Raw genomic sequence first — 19,440 nt, forward strand, 5'->3', positions numbered from 1 at the left:
TTCTGAGATTCTGCTCACTCAGGATACATTTTTACTGAAAATATGATGGTGCTTTGAAATGCTAAATAGCGCCTCATGGATCAGCTACAAAGATCCATTCATAAAAGTATTTTTCTACTTGACCCAGCTGCAGGTAAAATCCTGTAAAAAGGAGCTTTAAACCTAATTCAGTAAACCCAAAGGGCAGATTAATGTGGGAATTTAAAAGCACGTTAACTCCTGACTCAGAGGAAACATCCAGGAATTAGGAATTAAATGTGTGTGTTGTGTCTTTAACATGAATTTCAAGGCATTCTGTGGTTTTATGCTGTGTTTTCCCTGCCTCAGGCCCTCGGAGGTGTCCCGGGGAGTCAGCCCCTCCTGCCCAGCGGGATGGACCCCACACGGCAGCAGGGTGAGTGTGGGACCTCTCCACAGTGCTGTCCTCACAAACTGGCACCTTTCTTCCTGCAGATCCTTAGGCTTTATCTGTTAATTAGAAAGAGATGATTCATTAAAAGTAGCTGTAGAAAGTGTGTCTTGCTTAATTAATTCAGTTGTGCATTGCATATATAAATATAATGTGTTTTATATTTTGTTTGCAGGTCATCCAAACATGGGTGGGCCGATGCAGAGGATGACTCCTCCAAGGGGAATGGTGCCATTAGGACCACAGGTATTTTCTACAGATGGGTTATCCTTAGTGGCAGGACTTTACTTAGTCTTTATTCTCTGCCTTTGCATAGCATGAAGAAGCCCAGGACTCGTTTTCATAATCTCTTTTTAAAACAAACCTCCTGTTTTACAAAAATGCATCTGTTCTAAGTTGCAGCTGTACAAAATCAAAACGAAAAATCTGTCATTTTCATTGATATTTGGAATTAAAAGAAGAATCCCTTCACTTGCATTTTTTAGAAAAGTCTGTGTTGTAATCAAACCCTGATACTGGCAAGGGAGACCAGGAGTGGAGTAGGTGTTTCCTCCTCCTCATTGATTATGCTATTTAGGAGGAAAATATTCTCTAACTTTGCCAGAAATACCCCTCCAAATTCTGTAAAGTTGTTCTTCCATCCACTGTTGATCTACATTTTGGCACGTGCAGCAGAGATTTTAGTGTAAAGTGAGATGTCCAGGCTACCATTTGTCCCCATGTCCACCTCCAGCGTCTCTGTGGCTCTGTCCCAGAGGGACAAGGCAGGGGACAAACTTTATGTCCTGATGCACCCTGGAGCACAAATCCAGGAGGCTCCTCGGCGTTTTGTCAGCACTCCAGTGAGCAGCACGTGGGTGGTGGTGTTCCTCACTGGTGCTGCCAGTGTTTTGTTTCACAGTGTGCTTGTTGTGCCCACACCGTGCATTTTTGCTTCCCCATTTCAGATAATCTCCCTGGTGGCTTCTTGTTTGAATAACAACTAAAATCTAAATTATTGAATAGCTTTGTCCTCCAAGTCTGTTCACAACTGTCTGTACAATTTTCGGTCTTCTTGCTACAAACCAGTTGTGCAGTTCTTCACAACCTCTACTGAGGTTTTATATAAAACAAAATACTTTTGCTGTTTTTTTACGTGGCCCTGAAATGTACTGGAGGTAGAAGAGAAGCTCTGCTGTGCTGCCATATGAGATTGAACTGATCCTTTATGCATCACCATAAGTCACACAGCGGGCAAATCTCATGCCACTTTTTATGAGGATAACTTTTTTCCATTTTTTCAGTATTTTTGTAAGCTTCTTCTTTCTCACGCTCAACATCCTAACCTACACAAAATTTCAGTCCACAAAATTTAAGTTCACAAATGGCTCCATAATTGGATCACCAAATACCTGGGCTCTGCAGAGGGCATCACTGCTCTGAAAGGACACCTGTATGGGTGGCCCTAGTGGCAGTGCTGTTATTTAGGGCAAAGGAGTAAATCTGCTTAGGATTAGCAGTAATTTCAGGTGGAAGATTGTCAGGTGAAACAGCTTGTTCTGCTTCTATTCCACTGAATAAAAACAGGTGTAATTTATATTTTTGTGTAAGTAGTGCAGTCAAACTTTGGTCATGATATCAGGACATAAACTCAGATTTTATGGGCGTTGGGAATTTAATTTGTTAGCATTGCTGGGGCATTATTTACCATATTAAATACTCTTCATTGTGATTGCCACAGACCTGGGGTAGTGGAAAGTGTCCCTGCCCAGGGCAGGGGTGACAGTGGATGGGCTTTAAGATCCCATCCTGGGATTCTGTGATTTATTAGAATTGAATAATGGAAAGAGAAATGTAATGGTACACTAGAAAAGTTACATCACGTGGTTTAATTTTATAGAAATGTAATGAAATCTAGGTAGAATAAATACCATCTGATATCTCAGAATCTTAGTGTAGGGGGTTCTGATTTTGAATTGCCTTGTCTTAGAAGATGAACTCATAAAACCTGACCCTTGCTGGCCATTAACTTGAGATCAATATGTGTAAATAGTACAATTCCCCCTGAAACCATGTTAACCATTCTTAGCCAATTTCTGTTGTTTGTATTATTTCTCCTTGGGGTTAATGATCCCAATTTTTAGTCAACAGTCAGGGAATCCTGAAAGCATGAATGGCATGGCCTGTCCTGGCAGCAGATGCACAGGGATGTCATTAACCTGCTGTCCTTTCTTTCCCCCTCCTCTTTGGTTTTGTTTTTTTGTTTTGTGGTAGTCTGACCCTTGGTTGTCGTTGCAGAACTATGGAGGTGCCATGAGACCCCCTCTGAACGCTTTAGGTGGCCCGGGGATGCCTGGGATGAACATGTAAGCACAACACAAATCCTACTGTACCTAGGAAATGCCATTATTGCATTGCAGAAGGAGCAATTGGGATAGACAAGGCAAGGAGAACATGCTCTGATGACCAATAAATGCAATTTTAAGAAGTGAACCCACAGTCTTACAGGAGCCTTGGCTGTCCTAACAAGTCTGTATAAATTCTTGGGTTTTTTCACAGATAAAATTTCAAATACTGGGTGTATTTTGTCAATATAATCACCGATATATCCTTGTATGCATTTTTAAAAATGATATTATTTATATTTCTACTTACTAAATATCTTGTGAGGAATGTTTTTTCTCTGTAAAGTAAATCGGTACTTAATTGTAGCAAAATAGCTTTTGTCTAGAACTATTTATAAGAAAAAGAAAAAGACGATTGATTTGAAAGTCTTCCTCAGCTGCAGTTCTTATTTCCTTAAATGCATTTATTTCCAGTCTAAACAGCTAGAGGAGCTTTACAGATATGAGTGTATTTCTCTCGGTTTTTCTGTGTATTTCTGGGTCTGGAAAATTGTCTGGTAAAAATGGATATAATCTGAGTTCAGATTTATTCTAAACATGAATTTAGCCATGGCAGGGTGTTGCACCTTGTATCCCTGAAGAAAGCCCCCCTTTTAAATGTGTAGAAATACTTCCAATGTAACATTAAGAAAGCAGTAAAGATTTCTATATGCTTTTCTAATTGTATCATAGGTACCCATTTTTACTCTAGTTTTTATAGAAAACCTAATTAAGAAATCATAATTTTCATTTCAAGTAAAAAGTTACTGCCCTGAAGAAGTCAAAGAGGTAGAGAAGTAGATAATGTAATTTTTAAAAATCCACCATATCTCTAATTGGTTTGGATTTCCAGACATGCATTGAAATCTTTAAGCAAATAAGTTAAAATCTGGAGTTTTGTGTTGCTATATCATACACATCACATATGGGGATTTAAGACAATTCTAGGAGCCTTCCTAGGCATTGATGTTTTCCAATAAAATTGATGTAGAAAAAATATTTAGACATTTGAAATTCAGTGTGAGTCAAGTATAGGCACTGTAGAGGTTTTCCTCGGCAGAAGACTGTATTAAAAAAAGGAAATTAACTTTCCAGAAGTTAATTGAGGGATAAATAAGATATTTTGAAATTATTTATTCATATAAATGAGAGTTTACACAGGAAAAATAAGAAGAGAGTTTTCTGTATGACAAAAAGATTTCCTGGCCTACCAGAAAGAAGGATTTAAGTACTTCTATTGCTACTTCTTATAAACGCATTTTATCAAAGGCTTGCTCTGAGTCAGGATTCTTTGAATTGTATTTTCAGGACATGAGAGTGTTTTCCTACTGTAATTTTTTAAATTAATTAATTCTGTAATTAAAGTTTCTGAAATTGTAGTGAGGCCTCAGACTCAGGGCTGGCCTGGGGGCAGTGGCAGAGGATGAACCCAAATGTGCCTCCCTCACCCTTTACCCAGTGTAGGTCAGCTGGGGAAATCATATTTCAACTGTACACAAGGATCTCCCTTCAGACCTGAGTATTTTCTTTGCATGACAATTTCCCACTGCTCTGCTCTTCATTTTCTTGTATTTTTGGCACCCTCGAGTGCAAAAATGAGTGCTCCACAGAAACAGCTGCCGTGTAAAATCCAGCTTTTCCTCCTTGGAATGCAAAGGGAAGCTGCTTTGGTTAAGAGCAGACTATCTGCCAAATAAAATGCTGCAGTTTTTCTGGGTGAGAAAGTGTTCCTTGTGGTCAGGAGTGGCAGCCTGAGGGCTCATAAGGCAGCATTTCAGTCCATACAATCCACAAATGCAGAACTGCTGGGTAATTCCCTGCTTTGTCATCAGTAACACCATCACATTTCTGTTGGACGCAGCTGATGCCCAACCCAGGTTCTTCCACAGAATAACTTCATTTTAGGCTGTAACTTTTTTCAGTTGGAACTTGGCATAGCCATTTTTAGGAAGATTTCATGTCTCTGCCAGTTTTTGGAAGAAAAAGGCAGATTTCAGGGAGCAGTGTTACATTTCACTGGTGATTTTTAACACCCTGTGTGACCTGCAGTGCTGCCTCAAGCACTAAGAATATCTCAGTCATGCCTCAGATTAAAAAAAAAAAAAAAATAAAAGAAAAGGTGTGATTTTGTCTTTTAACTTCAATTCACAAACTCAAGTCTAGATGTTTCATTTCCTGATGGAATATATTTGCCTCTTGGGAAACTGGAATTTCAGACTTATATGTTTTCAAGCCAGGATTGACACTTACAGGACAAACTCTAAAAAAATGGCAGCAAAAAAAAGTGGTCATAGCAACAGAGATTTTGTGAAGTGTTTGAGAATTAGTACTTTCATGGTTATGTTTTATGACCTTGTTGGTGCTTCCAAAATAAACATTTAGTAAAAGACAAAAGACCTGCTTGCATGGAATTTAAAAAAAAAAAAAAAAAAAAGCAGTTTGGGGGTTTTTATGTGTGTTTTTTAAGCATTTGGCTCTACAAAATCCATGTGGCTTTCCAGCAGAATCTGCTGCAGGGATTTTTAAGTCTATACTGAAAGCTGTCCAATAAATCTGAAAATTCCAAGAGCTTTTTAGATGAAAGGTGAGTTCCCATGTCTCAGTGTAATTTCTGAGTTTCCATACTCCTGTGGCTTAACCCAGTTGTGTCTCTGAGTCAGTACATGTAACAGAAATGAGTGCAAGGGTTTGGGGTAAAAACAGACTTTTAAATGTTGTTACAAATATTCCTGATTTTTCTGAAAGAGAGGATCCAATAAACCAATGGAAAATAAGAAAAAGAACAGCAAGGGGAAAAAAAACCCAAGTTAATATTTCACGATGTGATTATCAGCAGAGGAGAAATTGCTGAATATTTGACCTGAGGAGCATTTCCCTGCTCAATCTTTCATTGAATGAAGCAGAAAAGACCATACCAACATTCTTGACTTCCAGCATTCCAACAATAAAGGCAGTGGAAATAAATGCATTTTCTGTTAATTCTTTTTTTTTTTTTTTGAGATTGCTCCTTTATCGTTTCATCAACAGTGTAATAAAAAAATAAGATTCAATATTAAATCCCTCAGGCAGTGTATGCACTTAATAGTTTTTATTTCTGCAAGACTTAGAAAACTTTCAGAACTCATTAATAAAGGGTGATTCTTTCTCTCTGTTTCAGTCTCTCTCCCATGCCTGGTGAGCTGCAGTGGTTAATGTTGCTTTTCTACAGCTAATGAGGCCAAAAGGCCATTGAAAATGTGAAAGTTTTGTCATCTGCTCTGCCTCTTTGTTGTCAGGGCCTTCAAAGAGGGATTAAATCTTGTTTGTAAACAAGCAGGAGCTCTTGGTACTCCCAGAAATAATTATTTGTTTGAGACTGATTTCTCTGTAGTGTCTGTGAACACAGAGATTTACCTCTGGTGTGTCTGGGTCCCCTCTGGATTGTTAAGAGATGAAGCCTCACCCCCGAAATATTTTTCTGTGTGAGAGTGAGAAACTTAAAATAACAGCAAAAATTGTGAGAAAAACCCTCTGAGGGTTTTCTGGGTGTAATACATGAAATTTGTTATCATGGCTGTTGTTGTTATCATCATGGTCATCATCATCATCCTCGTCACCATACAGGGATCAGAGCAACGTACTTTGTATGGCTTGTTCTATAAATTAGGTGTTCCCAAAACATTTATTAGCTAATTGCACAAGTTTTGCTAATGAAACCTGACTATACTGCAGTATTCTAGATCCACAGTAAATGAATGCATCCCCAGTACCTCAGGCATGTGCTTAATTATGTGAGCAAGATTACTGGTTTTATGACTGAGCATTTATTTACTTTATGACTTAAATTTATTTTCTGAGTAGTAAATAAATTAATCAACTCACCAAATGATTGAATAGCAGTGCAACAACAAAAATCCTGTTCTTGCATATTAACTTAGTGTAGTTATGGTTTGTAAGCACACTTTAGTTTGAAAAAAAAAGCCATTTCCTTCCTCTGGAAACAGGTTATTCAGATTTTTTTCCTCAGGGCTGGTCAGAGGATGGGGATGGTTCTGTGTCTCATCATTCTTCTTCTGTTCCAGGGGTCCTGGGGGTGGTAGACCCTGGCCAAACCCAACCAATGCCAATTCTGTAAGTAAATATTGCAAATATATTTGACATCTCTTGTATTTAGGGAAGTATCTTCATGCCAGGCCCAGCCCTGCTGTAACATAAAGGTTGTCCTGGGATCTTACCTGAACAGCAATGTGATATTTGTCCAGAAGGCAGAAAATCTTCATTTTCATTCAGGGATCATGTATCATCACTTTAAGAAATGTTTATTTTTGGCACTTGTAGATGGATAAGGTGGGTCTGGCTTGCCCTGCTAAACAGCTCTTCCTGGTTTTCTCACTTTCGGCTTTTTAATTCTATTAGTGAAATTCTTCAATTTGCTCTTGCATGTACTCAATTAAAATTGATATTTTTTTAGCTGATAGTTAAAGTCTTTTCAGTCCCTGAAATCAGTTGGCAAGTTCAATAATAGATTTACTTTTAACAGTAATTTGGCTGACAAGTTGTCTGTAGAGAAATTTCTGTTTGTCAGTACAGTTGCTGCTCCCACAACTGGCCTGTGTCCCATTGGAGAGAATAACAGCAAAGGCAGCAACAGAAAACAAAACCAGATTATTCACAGGATTTCTCCAGGACACTGTCCTTAAAAAAAAAACGTAAATAAAAAATGGAATTAAATTCCAATATCTTCAAAGTTGAAAGATGTGGTAGCTTCTTTTCCTTCAGTGGTGAAGATTGTTTTCAAAATTAGGTATCTCTAAGAACATACAAATTCAGTTCATGCTTGGCTGACTCCGAAGTCCTGCTGACTGAAATGCAAGTATGTGCTGCCTGAGTCCATAAACCTTATAAACCAAACTGCCTTAGTAATCTTATGCCTTAACATTTTAATACTTTATTATCTTTATAGCCAGTATTTTGAAATTGTTGAAAAGGGGTGTTTATTCTGACAGCAGGGGAATTTTCCCCCATGATTTTAGCTGTGTCTGTAGTTACTCTAATTGGATCAGGAGCCCGTCCCAGCGCAGAGGGACCAAAAAAAAAACCACTGTTTTTTCTGTTGATGTTACAGATACCTTACTCCTCAGCCTCTCCTGGGAACTACGTGGTGAGTGCCTTTGTGTGTGTTTATTATGGGATATCACATCTCGTTTGGGCAGAGAAACAGCAGCCCAGATGTTGAGGGAAGCCCCTGTGTGAGCTGAACATCTGGCCCGCACCGAGGTTTCCCTGCCCCCCTCTGGTGCAGATGTGGGTGCTCATCTCCAGAATCGTTGTCAGCCTGCTCCAAATTTCCCTGAGTGCTGCTTCATTTCAGAAAACATTTCTATACCTAATACAATGTATTGTCGACAACAATGAAGGACAAAAAGCTCCTTGGCTTTCTCAGAAAAGCCACGTTGTGCAAGAGTTTCTGAACTTCTGCAGGGAAAAAAGTGTTAATGGTGGATTTTTTTCTCTGTCACTAGAGATTAACTTTGTTATTATTTTAAACTCTGTATTGTTGTTGCTGCTGCTGTTGCACTCAGGTTATTTGTATGGCTGAGGAGCTCTTCTAAGGCAGATTGTTCTGTTTTTATCACATGCACAGGGCTGGTGTCACAGGGTGACGAGGGAGAATTGTATCATATAAAAGCAATTAATTTTGTCATTTGTTTAGACAACTAGCTGGGGAAAAAGTTATGATTCTTGCAAATGTCTGTAACTATAGGCCTCGTTTTGTCACAACTTAGTGGAAACAGCCAATATTTGCTGTCTCCAAATCAGTTCTTTCAAAGCAGAACTTCACAGACCTCTCTCTGTTTGGAGGAGGTTTTGTGGCTTTGCCACATTCTATTGTTGAAGAATTTAAAGACATTTTGGGAATATTTGACTTCACAGAGAGCAAATGTTTGGGGATGAGGGATGGGCTGGAGAGCTTCTAAAAAAGGTTTTTAGTGAAAAGATTTGTAATCTTGAATTATTCACTTTGAGAACTTAAAAAGATTAATCTATATATAATATATTAATATATACTAATATAAAAACTTATATACTAATATATAAGTATATATAATATGTATAAATATACAGATATATATTTTTATAAATAAATGAAATTATATTCTCAAAGTGAAAGTAGCTGATACCAAGAAACTAAGAGAAGAAAAAATACAAACAATGAGAGTAAAAAAAGCAAACTTAAAATTAGATGCAAAACTTAATGAAGACAAGTAACTTTTCTCATAAATTATCAGTTAGTTGTTCCTTCATCTCTTTATGTGATATTGAAAACCATGCAGGGAGAGCCCTTAAAAACATCAAATAAGTGAGCTTAGTACACAGGTTTATAGATAAAAAGTATATGGAGAGCCTGTGATGCCTAGGGAGTCATATGGATATGAATAAAATGTGGATTTAAATTTACCAATAAAAGTTTATAGGCAAAAATTAAATGGGTAGATATCCTATAAGGAGACAGAAAATCGAGACTCTTGAAATCACTGCCACTGAAAAGATATCCCTGTCTGCAACAGAATATCTGCTGTTTTGAATGATAACAAAAAAACAGTAATAGCCATATGGCAATAAAAATAATAATTATTACTAGCACTCTATGTATATTTTATTATGGAAAGTCAATATTTATAGACTTTAATTGATGTAGGCATTTTTACCAAAGTGGAAGTTGGTAGTTTTTCATGTTACCTGAAGGGGTTCAACACACAAAGGAAGCAAGATTTTTTTGTTTCTGTTCTTAGTAAATAATTTGGGTGATTTGAATAAAATTCCTGGAGAAATCTTAAAGAACCCTAAAGCTCTTGTTTAACAGCCAGAGCATTTTGTGTTTCTTAGTCTTGATCAAATTTGTGACATGGAAATAACCAAAACTTTAAAAAATATACATTCCTTGTTGTGGGGGGTTCTGTGTGTCTGTTTTAGGTTGCTTCTAACCTTTTAACTCATGCTAACTCACTATTTTTACTCTCCCCAGGGTCCTCCAGGAGGTGGAGGGCCACCAGGAACACCCATCATGCCTAGTCCTGCAGGTACTGAAATACACCTGGAAATAACAAAATTATAAGGGATTTTAGGAAGTACACTTTTTGGTTTTTTTAAAATAAAGAATTAGATAACTAGATTATTTGGGTTATATTTTCTGTATCAGGCTTTTTTCCACTACTTGCTGACCTCTCCAGTGCAGGGGGGTAGGGAAGTTTCCTAACTGGCCATGAAAACTTACTGCACCAGTATATTACTTCATTGAATACAATTCTAGGGATTTAAATACCTAACAATAAAAATCAAAACCAAAACAAATAAAACCCCTCAAAAAAAAAAAAAAAAAAAAAAAAAAAAAAAAAAATAGAACAAACAAAAAAGGCAACCTCAGGTAAAGATACTTTGAAGTTCTGTTTTCCAAAGCATGAAAACACTTAGAAATTGGCTGCCTGTGAGTTTTGACAAGTTATTTGCTCACCTCTGAGACCAACAGCTCAAAGACTCCACAGCCCAGCCATCCCCTGTGTGTGCTGACATGAGCCAGGATAGCAGACAGGTTTTTTTCCCAGAACCTGGGGACAGCCAGGGATGTGTGTTGCAAAAGTTTCTGGTGGACAAAGAACTTTTTTGCCTGCCTCACTGAATATTAAAAATAACTTCACAGGCTGATTTTACTTCAGGCTAAAAGTTTTTCTATTTCCCCTGTTCCTCAGACAGCATCTTCGAATGTTCTAGTGATAGGTAGTGCTCTGTATATAATGGAATTATTTGCTTGGATTAATGCTTAGAAAATCATCTTGGAAAGATTAATTAGCAGACAAAATCCTTGATTTATCTTCCTTTTGTACATAGAAGAGCATTGGGTGTGGGATGGGCTTGTGGAGGGTCTGGGGGCTCTTTTTATTTTCTGTGCAGATACTGATTTTCCAGAGTTGCCAATATGTTTTTTTAATCACACTATCCCCCTTAGGGATGTATACAGTCTTTTGTCAGGTCATTGTCCTTTCAGTTTTCGTCATTTTGGGGTTTTTCTGCAAGCATTGCACCGGGCTGCACCATGAGGATAGGTCAGTAAAGCCTCCCTCAGGAGTGAAGGATCTTTGCACTGAAGACTTGGATATATTCAAAATCATATGGACTTGACAGGGATGAGACTAAAACACTGTAACTCTCAGTCTGAGGAGAAGTGTTTTATCATTTATTACACACAGAAAACGAATTGCAGGAAGTATTGATAAGAAAAAAACTCCTGTTCTGTGGATAATATTGAAGATGAGTGAAGAAATTTAGAACTCCAGGAAACAGGGTTTTAGGAATTAAATAGTTACAGATTCTTGGTGATTTATAAACCTTTTAACAGTCATGCATAAAGCTAGAGCCCAGAAGTACTCACTTGGGGACTATGGCAATTATTTCTTTTCATAGCCCTGTTGTGTGGCAGCAGTGGATAGAAAGGGAATAAAATCTGCCATTATATTGCCACTGTGTATGGGATTGAGGCACAGTAATAATATGAGCAAAATGACAGGAAATGTATGAGGTGAGTAATTTTATTGAAAAGTGTATTTTAGCACTTAAAATAATCTCTTATTACAGATTCAACCAACTCTGGAGACAACATGTACACTTTAATGAACGCCGTGCCACCTGGGCCCAACAGACCTAATGTAAATATGAATTTTCTTACATCTTTTTTTGCATAGTGCAGCCTTTTGTTTATCCAAACGCTGTGTTTCCAGCAGCTATCATTATTGCTAAGCTTTCCATTTTTATGGGTGGCTCTTCAGTTATGGGCCTCTGGGGAAAAATAACGCCAGTGGAACTTAAAAATAAATATATGTAGATATGCTAAGTCATTAAGCAGTAAATTGCAGATTGTTTGGCTATAATGGTAATATCTTTTAAGTGTATGAAGAGCTAAATTTAAGGTCAGTTATGTAATTGGACAGAAACTGCTCAAGTTGTGAAGGTGATGAGGAGCTTTCCAACTTAGGTCAGGTGGGGTTTGAAAGTTGATGGATTTAAGGGAGTTATAAAAGTTCCCTATAAATTCAGTGGGGATAGGGCTGAGTGACCAGGAGCAGTCTGAAAAGTCATACAAAAACACTGAAGTAAATAATAAATTATTACCATGTTGAATTCCAGCCTACAGAGATGAGAGTCTCCAAAAATCATGAGATTGACCAAAAAAATTGCTGGTTTTCAGTCTTCACAAGACATTTCTCTTAAAGATCTGAATGGGATTTGAGTGTCTCTTCTCATTCAGAGCTGAGGATTTGTCCTTACCTTTTTTTTTTCCCCTTCTTCCGGGGAATATTTTCTCTTTGTTAGGTTGTGTGATTAAATAATTGTGCAGTTTTTTAATGCCTGCTCCTTTTGTAGTTTCCACTGGGGCCAGGCTCAGACGGACCCATGAGCGGACTGGGTGGAATGGACTCACACCATATGAATGGATCATTAGGTAACAGTAAATATTGCCAGCGTGGTGAAATCTCAGTGGCAGTGCTGTTTTCTGTGACTAATTCGTGGGGTTCTGTGGAAGACAGTTTGTTAAAATGTATGGGAAAAGTTCTGTGTACCTCAGTAAGATGAAGGGAAATATTTGAAAAGGCAATGAAAAAGTCATTGAAGCTCAGTGGGCAGACTTATCATGAACAGTAACAATTCAGCATAGGCCTCTATCTCCTAAAGAGAATTACTTTCTTTGTTTTAGGAAACATGTCCCTGAAATTATAGATTACTTCATACAGGGACACTCTTACAGCCTTTCTTTACCTGTTACAATCCCAAAATTGATAGTTGGTTTATTTACTAGTGATGCACATTGCATTCAAGTCAATGAAAATCTGTGTGAGCGGCAGCCACACCTTCTTCTGTCACTTTCTACGGGCTGAGAATTTCTTCTTCTCAGCTAAAATGAAAAATTAAACTGCAACAGTTATGGGAGGATTTTACATCTACCTAGCACATAATTTATCCTTTTGGGCCATGACAAAATAACTCCTGATAACATCTATGTATCTGACGTTTTTGGAGAGAGCAATCATATTCCTTCTCAGCCCCAGTTTGCCTGGCTGTATGAAAGAGCTGTTGCAGTCTTCTCCATTTCTGACTGTTTTGCTGTGATACTCTTCTGGTTTTGTACACAGTACTCTTCCAGAATTTGTCTTTCCTGAAAATACATGTCTTTTGCTGCTTAAAAAAAAAAAAAAAAGCTTTTCTTTGTTCATCCATCTTAAAATTGCATTTCCTTCATTCTCTGCTTTACCTGAGGTGAGAGCTACAGCATGTGAAAAAAGCCCACCGTTTTCAATAGTCTTGCACTCACTATATTTAATTTTATTTGGTTTCCGTTACTCTGCTAATCAGGATCAACTGTTTTCTTCTAAGAGATACTCAATACATGTAGTGCAGCAAAAATTGATGAAGCCTCAGACTGATTGAGTGGATTATTCTGTACCAACTGTAATTTTTTACAAAGTTGGTTGTTTTTTAAAATGTTGATGTTGCACTATGTATTTCCTATGAAAAAACAATATTGGATTAGCTTCAGCTCAAAACCAACTGAGCAACTGTCTGTTTTAATTTCAGGCTCAGGAGACATGGACAGTATTTCCAAAGTGAGTATCTAATCAAATATCTGGAATTTTTAGAGTCTTTCACTCTAAACTCATTTCCTTTGTCTCCGTTATGAATCTTTTTGTTAGGTGCCTTTATTATATCATATCTGTATTTTATATAATTACTTCCAGTTCATAATCTGATTGATCATGTTGTAGTCTTTGATACTCTTAAAATAAAAGAAAACAGTTCTAATAATCAATTCTAGTCAAATGTAAATGTGGGACAATCTCCTTAGGGTGTTGCAGGATTGGGTTTGTCACCTCTCCAAGGTAATGTTAATATCTTAATCCTCAGGATAAATTTCCAAAAACTAGATTAAGAAGTAGTTTCAGAAGAAGCACTGTTTTGATACCACAACGATTAAAGAGCTGGAAAAGGATGTGAGTTTAATCTGCAGAGATTTTGCATCTACAAAAATAATACTTGAATGCATTACTTCGGTAGAAATAAAACTGCTATGGATGTGATCATCATTAACTTAGGAATTAATAAGCTGATGTGGTATTAGTAAAGGGGCATAAATAAAGAGGACACAGTGTTCTTAAATTTTATAACATTTTCAGACTCTTCATGACATAAAGTGATGGATGGAAAAGACCACATTGCCTCAGTTGTGCTGTGCTGGGCTGTGCAGTGGGGGGTTCAATGAAGCCCTCCTGTGAGATGACCAGCATACAGCACATTTTTAATCAAAGTCTGTGTTTTTTCTTCACTATTTTACTGCAAACTGCAGCGTTTTTAAAGGGGAAAAAAAAAGCCAAAACATTTGCATTCCCATGGGATGATTTTTAAAGCCTGTGTTCCACTTCTAGCTGTTCAGTATGTGCTGGTACAGGTATCAGCAGCTCTGAAAACTTGGGCCCTAAACAATTTACCTGGAAGTCTCGTAATGTGTTAACATGCATGAATAACTCATGGAAATAACATTTTATCTATATGTTTCTTAAATAATTAAAAGAAAAATGCTGTTAATTTTGCCTGTAAGACAGTTGTCCATAGGAAATGGATCTAGTCCTGGCAGAATCAGTACAGCTCACAGAATTTATAGCTTTGTAGAGAAGATTTTGACAAAATTGGCTGAATGGCAGAACATGAAGTATTTTATGAAGTAAGTTCAGACAAGGGCAGTAAATGAACTGAAATTATGCATGTTAAATAAACATTAATAACCTGTATTTATTGCAATGCCCATGGAATTTGTCCAGGGCACCCTTGCTTTGGAAAATCCCATTTGGAGCTGTAGTGCTGGGCCCCAAGCAGCCACAAAAGCAGCCTGGGGGAGTCACTAAAATGGGATTTTTCCAGGAATTCGGCCCTTTGGGTCTGGCGTGCTGCAGCAGTGGCAGAATGTCAAAGCCCAGTTCTACAAAGAGCAGCATAAAATAGGGGGGAAATCCCCCAGGAATGAGCAAAAGTGCAGGAGCATCATGTAAAATAAACGTGACAAGGTGTGTGCATATTGGTGGATGTTAAGGCCAGTGGGAGTGATGTGCTTGTGTAGCCTGACCTCCTGTGTAACTCAGGCTGAATTAATGCTGCTGAAGGCACAGCACCAGTGGCAGAGCCAAGGCAATAGGTGCAACCTTCTCTAAGCTGTGGGTCCCTGAATATCTGGTGTGCTGGCTCCACTGGAGAGCAGACTTAATTAACTGATGTCAATAACCTCGTTAGGCTTTAGTTGTCTTTGATGCACGTGTTGCCCAGTGGCCCTGAGGATCACAGCTGTGGAAGTAGTGAATTAGACTGAAGGAAGCAGAAGGGCTAAGGCAGGGCTTTTGACCCAACTCTCTGAGCTGCATTTCAGATGCTTGCACGTCATGTATGTAATTAGTCTGATATTTATATTGCATTCCATTTTTCTGAATTAAAACAAAACAAAACAAAACAAAACAAAAAAAGAAAACAAAAAAACAAAAAAAAAAAAAAAAAACAAGGAAAGAACTGTCATAGATGCAAGGATTTCATTATGAGGTCCATGGTTTCACTCCTCCTTTTCCCTGACTACTCTTTTTCCATCATTTCCATCTTTTTTCTGAGTAGGGGATGTATCAGTGATGGAAAGAGGATTGCCCGTGGTCCAGGCATGGCAGGGTGCTGCAAAGCAGCTTTGTAAGAGCACCTGACCAGTGGCAGTGTGTACAATAACCATGTGTGAGCTGTTGATGCACAACAATTCCTGTGGCAATTACCTTGTTTCACCCATTCTCCTTCTGAAGTTGCAGAGGTCGCTATGCACTTCCGTAAGGAAAAGAGTAACAATTAATTTTTGGAAGGCTTTAGGTTGCTACTATTTCAGCGAATTGTGACCATGATGAGGAGCCCTCAGGCACAGGCCTGTGCAAAGGTCTGTGCAGACCTGAGCCATCCTGTCTTTAAGTACATCTTTTGTCTATCTTTTAAGTACATAACCATCACTCACAGGTGTCAGGGCTCACAGATGTGGCTGCATTCAACCACATGATTTAATGTGGTGACAGAACTTCCTCATATCCCTGCTGCAGCCTTTTATAGCTTTTCTTGACTTCAGCAGAAGCAGATGCTGGCTATAGCCTGAAAATGAGGCACAGGTAAATAATCCTTGCTTCAGGGAAGAGAACATTGCTTAACAGACTAAAATTAGTGACTGAATCATGCAGAACCCTGCTGGGGCTGATTTTTCATCCTTGAGAGGCCCAAGTGCACTGCACAGTGCACCTGAATGCACCAAGTTCTGTGTGGAGCATGCCCTGGGTTCACCTGGTGAGGCTGGAAATGAACCAAAACCTTCAGCACTGAATCTGTATTTTGTAATCTTTTTTAACAGAACTCTCCCAGTAATATGAGCATGAGCAACCAGCCTGGCACTCCCAGGGATGACAGTCAGATGGGTGGAAACTTCCTAAACCCTTTTCAGAGTGAGAGTGTAAGTATTTCATTTCCTGGGTTGTTGGATTGCAAAGGTGAACCTGTATCTGTGGCCTTTTGTTTAGAAAAAGAAAATTTACAAGTTTTGTAGTGTGCTTGTAGTGCAGCACTTATGTCTTGCATGTCTTTTAATAGTTTCTGAAAGTACAGTATTGATTTGAATGAAAAATGCTCTGCAAAAGAGAGCTGAAGCGGGAATAGGTGGGAGGCATAGATTTACTGCAGAAACGCTCTGGGCCACGAGGTCAATGAAAAAGCAGGATTTACACTGAAGTATGTGAAGAGAGCACCAGTAGATTCCATATTGCAAAGATGCAGTGTGCTGTTACACCCATAAAAGGCAGAGGTTCCCACTCGTGTTCATTCTGGGGAAAATTATCCTTATTTTTTTTAAATATGGAATGCTCAAAGCAGCAAAATGTGGTCTAAACATTTTACAGAGCAAGACTGTGGTATTGTCATACTCAAGTGCCTGAAGCTGGGTTTCTAAATCCATGTCTAGGTCCCTAAATGGGAGTAACCTCATCACCTGTGCCAGTGGTGAGCTGCTGCTCAGTAAACAGCTTCTGTTAGATCTCAGCATAGTTGAGTTCCATGGAAAATGTCCTGGGAATCAGATTTTGAGGGGTTTGGGGAGGTTTTCTTTTTTACCTGGTGAAAAGGAAGAGTTCCTGCCAGTTAGCTGTTGGTGGGCACACATTCAGGTTGTGTGGACTGTTGAAGAAAGCTGTCCCACACGACCTAAAAGGAGCAATGTTTAATATCTGCCAAAATGGCAGTAAGCACAGAGCCTCCATGAAACGTGGTCCCTGTTCTGGCAGCCCTTGGCTCCCAGTCTGGCACGCTCTGCTGTGCTGAGGGCAGCCAGGGTCACTGAAACAGGGCCCTGGGAACAACAGGACGTCAGTGGTACTCTGGAGAAAATCAGTGTTCTCAGACACTCCCTGGGTTCTGGGTGTTTTTGGGCTGCCTGGAAGGGCCAGGGACTCAGATTTCTTGAGGTTTTGTTGAGATGTGTGCCTGCAAGGCAGGAGTGACACATGCCAGGGGTGTCCCTGTCTGCTCCCACGGATTGCAGGCTCTGCAAAATGGGTTGCTCTCTCATCCTGGGGAGCTGTTTTGCTTTCTGATCCATGTTTTGCCACTTGGCTGCTCAGAGTAGGTGTTACCATGGAGTCCTTTCTCAGGGAGATTTGCTGTTCAGTTCACCAGGAATTTTGGTTAGGGGTAAGTAGTAATGCAGAGCTTAATAACAAGTTGAAAATCCTAAACAACTTGAGACCATGCTTTGATTCCTTTCCCAAAGTAATTCCCCAGACACCGTGGCTCAGATACAGGAAATTACTTAAGCAGGTGCTTTGCTTTAAGCCTCAGAGCTGGTAGTCACACCTGTGTAATTTACATGACAGGGAAGACCCATCTAAAATACTCTTTCTATATGCTTGGACACTTGGAAATGGCCAGCTTGGAACTCAAGACTTGGCAGGATATGTAGGGCACATGTGGTTTTGCACAGGCAAATTTATCTTTCCTTTTTCTTCTGTCAATTTTCAAGCTGCTGATCTTCTTGCATTTTAACATTTTCCTCTGCTTAGAGGATGTTAGAACAAATTAAGTGTTTTTGCAGTCCACAGTTTTCAATTTAAAAGCAAATTAGATGTATAGATGTGCATTTCTTCTAGGCACTGTGGTGTCCCATTAATTACTTTAATGAAGCACTGCTAACCTGAGCTGCAGTTCAGTTTGTGTCACTGCAATCCTGTGATGTGGTGATTGGATTTTTGGTTCACATAAAGCAGGATGACTGCTGGTCCCTGATTCAGCTTGCCCCCTAAAATTGCTAACACAAAATAATACAGACCAAAAGCCTAACTGAATCACAGTCATACATACCTGTGTTCCTTTCTTCCCCTAAAATAATCAAAAACTCCCCAAAATGTTGTGTGGTTCAGCTGGCCGTGAATGCAGCCGGTCTCCTTCAGACTAGGCACCTGGCCAGGTAAATTCCCCAGTAGCCAGCAGCGGGCAGGAGGGTGTGTGGAAAGTCTTGGTGAGGTACTGGTTCCTCACAGCACCCAGGTAACACCAGAACAGCCCTCAGGGGCGTTGCCTTTGTCAGCAAGTGGCTGTATTGTGGCATGAGAGAAGCACAGCAGAAGTTGTGGGGACACAAACTGAACTACAGCCCCAGCAAATTCAGGAGGGAGCTCAAGGAGCTCTGAACCCGTTGCTGCAGCCCAGGTGTGGATGCAGCTACCTGGGGGTGGTGGGGAAGAACGTTTGTTGAAATGTGGATTCCTCTTTTCCAGTACTCCCCTAGCATGACAATGAGTGTGTGACCTGTTCACAAGTGTCGCCATGAAGACCACAGTGAGTTGGCCCTCTCCAGAGAGCTACTGCAGAAGAAAATTATTCGTCCCAGTGTACAGTTTAACTAAAGGATCTCAGACACAATTAGACCCACCTGTTTTTTTTGTTGTTTTTTTTTTTTTCCCGTTTTCTCCTACCATCTCCCCTGTTTTGTCAAGAAAGTGGGTCCCAAACATGCTTGAGACAACTGTAAGGAGTGGCATGAGAGAAGTGCCCGAGGTGGAGCTGCCAGCGCCTGTCTGTGTGTGTACATGTGTGGGTCAGCGTGGGGTGTGTGTGTGTGACACACAAACACACACACGCACACAGACCCCAGGACATTGTAAAATAGGATCACATGGCATCTTACATAGAAATCAGAAGTAGGGACTTTTATTCCATTTATTTTTTTTTTCCACGTTTACATTTTAATTATTAAAATTTGCTTTCCCTTTCCCATCCTGAACTGTTTTATGTTGCATATATCACTGCTTTATAAGTTATTTTTTAAGTTGAACTCAAAGGATAAATTCTTTTGATTTTGTTAGTGTCTGCCATTATGGATAGGAATAAAATTGCTTATACGAGCTTTCATTACCTTGTGTTTGATACCAGCTACCCTGTGAATCACAAATTGTACTGTCTTAAGAAATAGAAGAAAGCTCATCTTAATTTTTTGGAGAAATTTAATAACTTCCACTTAGTTTGGGGATTTTTTTTGATACTTTGCCTTTAAGAGAAAAAAAAAAAAAAGCACTGAAGGTTATTTTTCTTCTT

General features: G+C 39.1%; 1 protein-coding gene across 3 annotated transcripts in view; it reads left to right on the forward strand.

Annotated features, from left to right (window-relative positions):
• SSBP2 (single stranded DNA binding protein 2) overlaps positions 1-18,773 on the forward strand; it is a 128,571-nt gene extending 109,798 nt beyond the window's left edge. For all 3 annotated transcript variants that reach the window (XM_054003444.1, XM_054003443.1, XM_054003445.1), the window contains 11 exons: positions 328-394; positions 585-655; positions 2,687-2,754; positions 6,834-6,882; positions 7,877-7,912; positions 9,779-9,833; positions 11,383-11,453; positions 12,169-12,247; positions 13,378-13,406; positions 16,214-16,312; positions 18,624-18,773. In XM_054003444.1, coding sequence (XP_053859419.1) covers positions 328-394; positions 585-655; positions 2,687-2,754; positions 6,834-6,882; positions 7,877-7,912; positions 9,779-9,833; positions 11,383-11,453; positions 12,169-12,247; positions 13,378-13,406; positions 16,214-16,312; positions 18,624-18,653 — 654 coding nt within the window. In that variant the 3' untranslated portion in view covers positions 18,654-18,773. The remainder of the gene's footprint in view (positions 1-327; positions 395-584; positions 656-2,686; positions 2,755-6,833; positions 6,883-7,876; positions 7,913-9,778; positions 9,834-11,382; positions 11,454-12,168; positions 12,248-13,377; positions 13,407-16,213; positions 16,313-18,623) is intronic.
• Positions 18,774-19,440: the final 667 nt, after the last annotated feature.

Source organism: Vidua macroura, chromosome Z (genome assembly GCF_024509145.1).
Source record: "Vidua macroura isolate BioBank_ID:100142 chromosome Z, ASM2450914v1, whole genome shotgun sequence".
Lineage (NCBI taxonomy): Eukaryota > Metazoa > Chordata > Aves > Passeriformes > Viduidae > Vidua > Vidua macroura.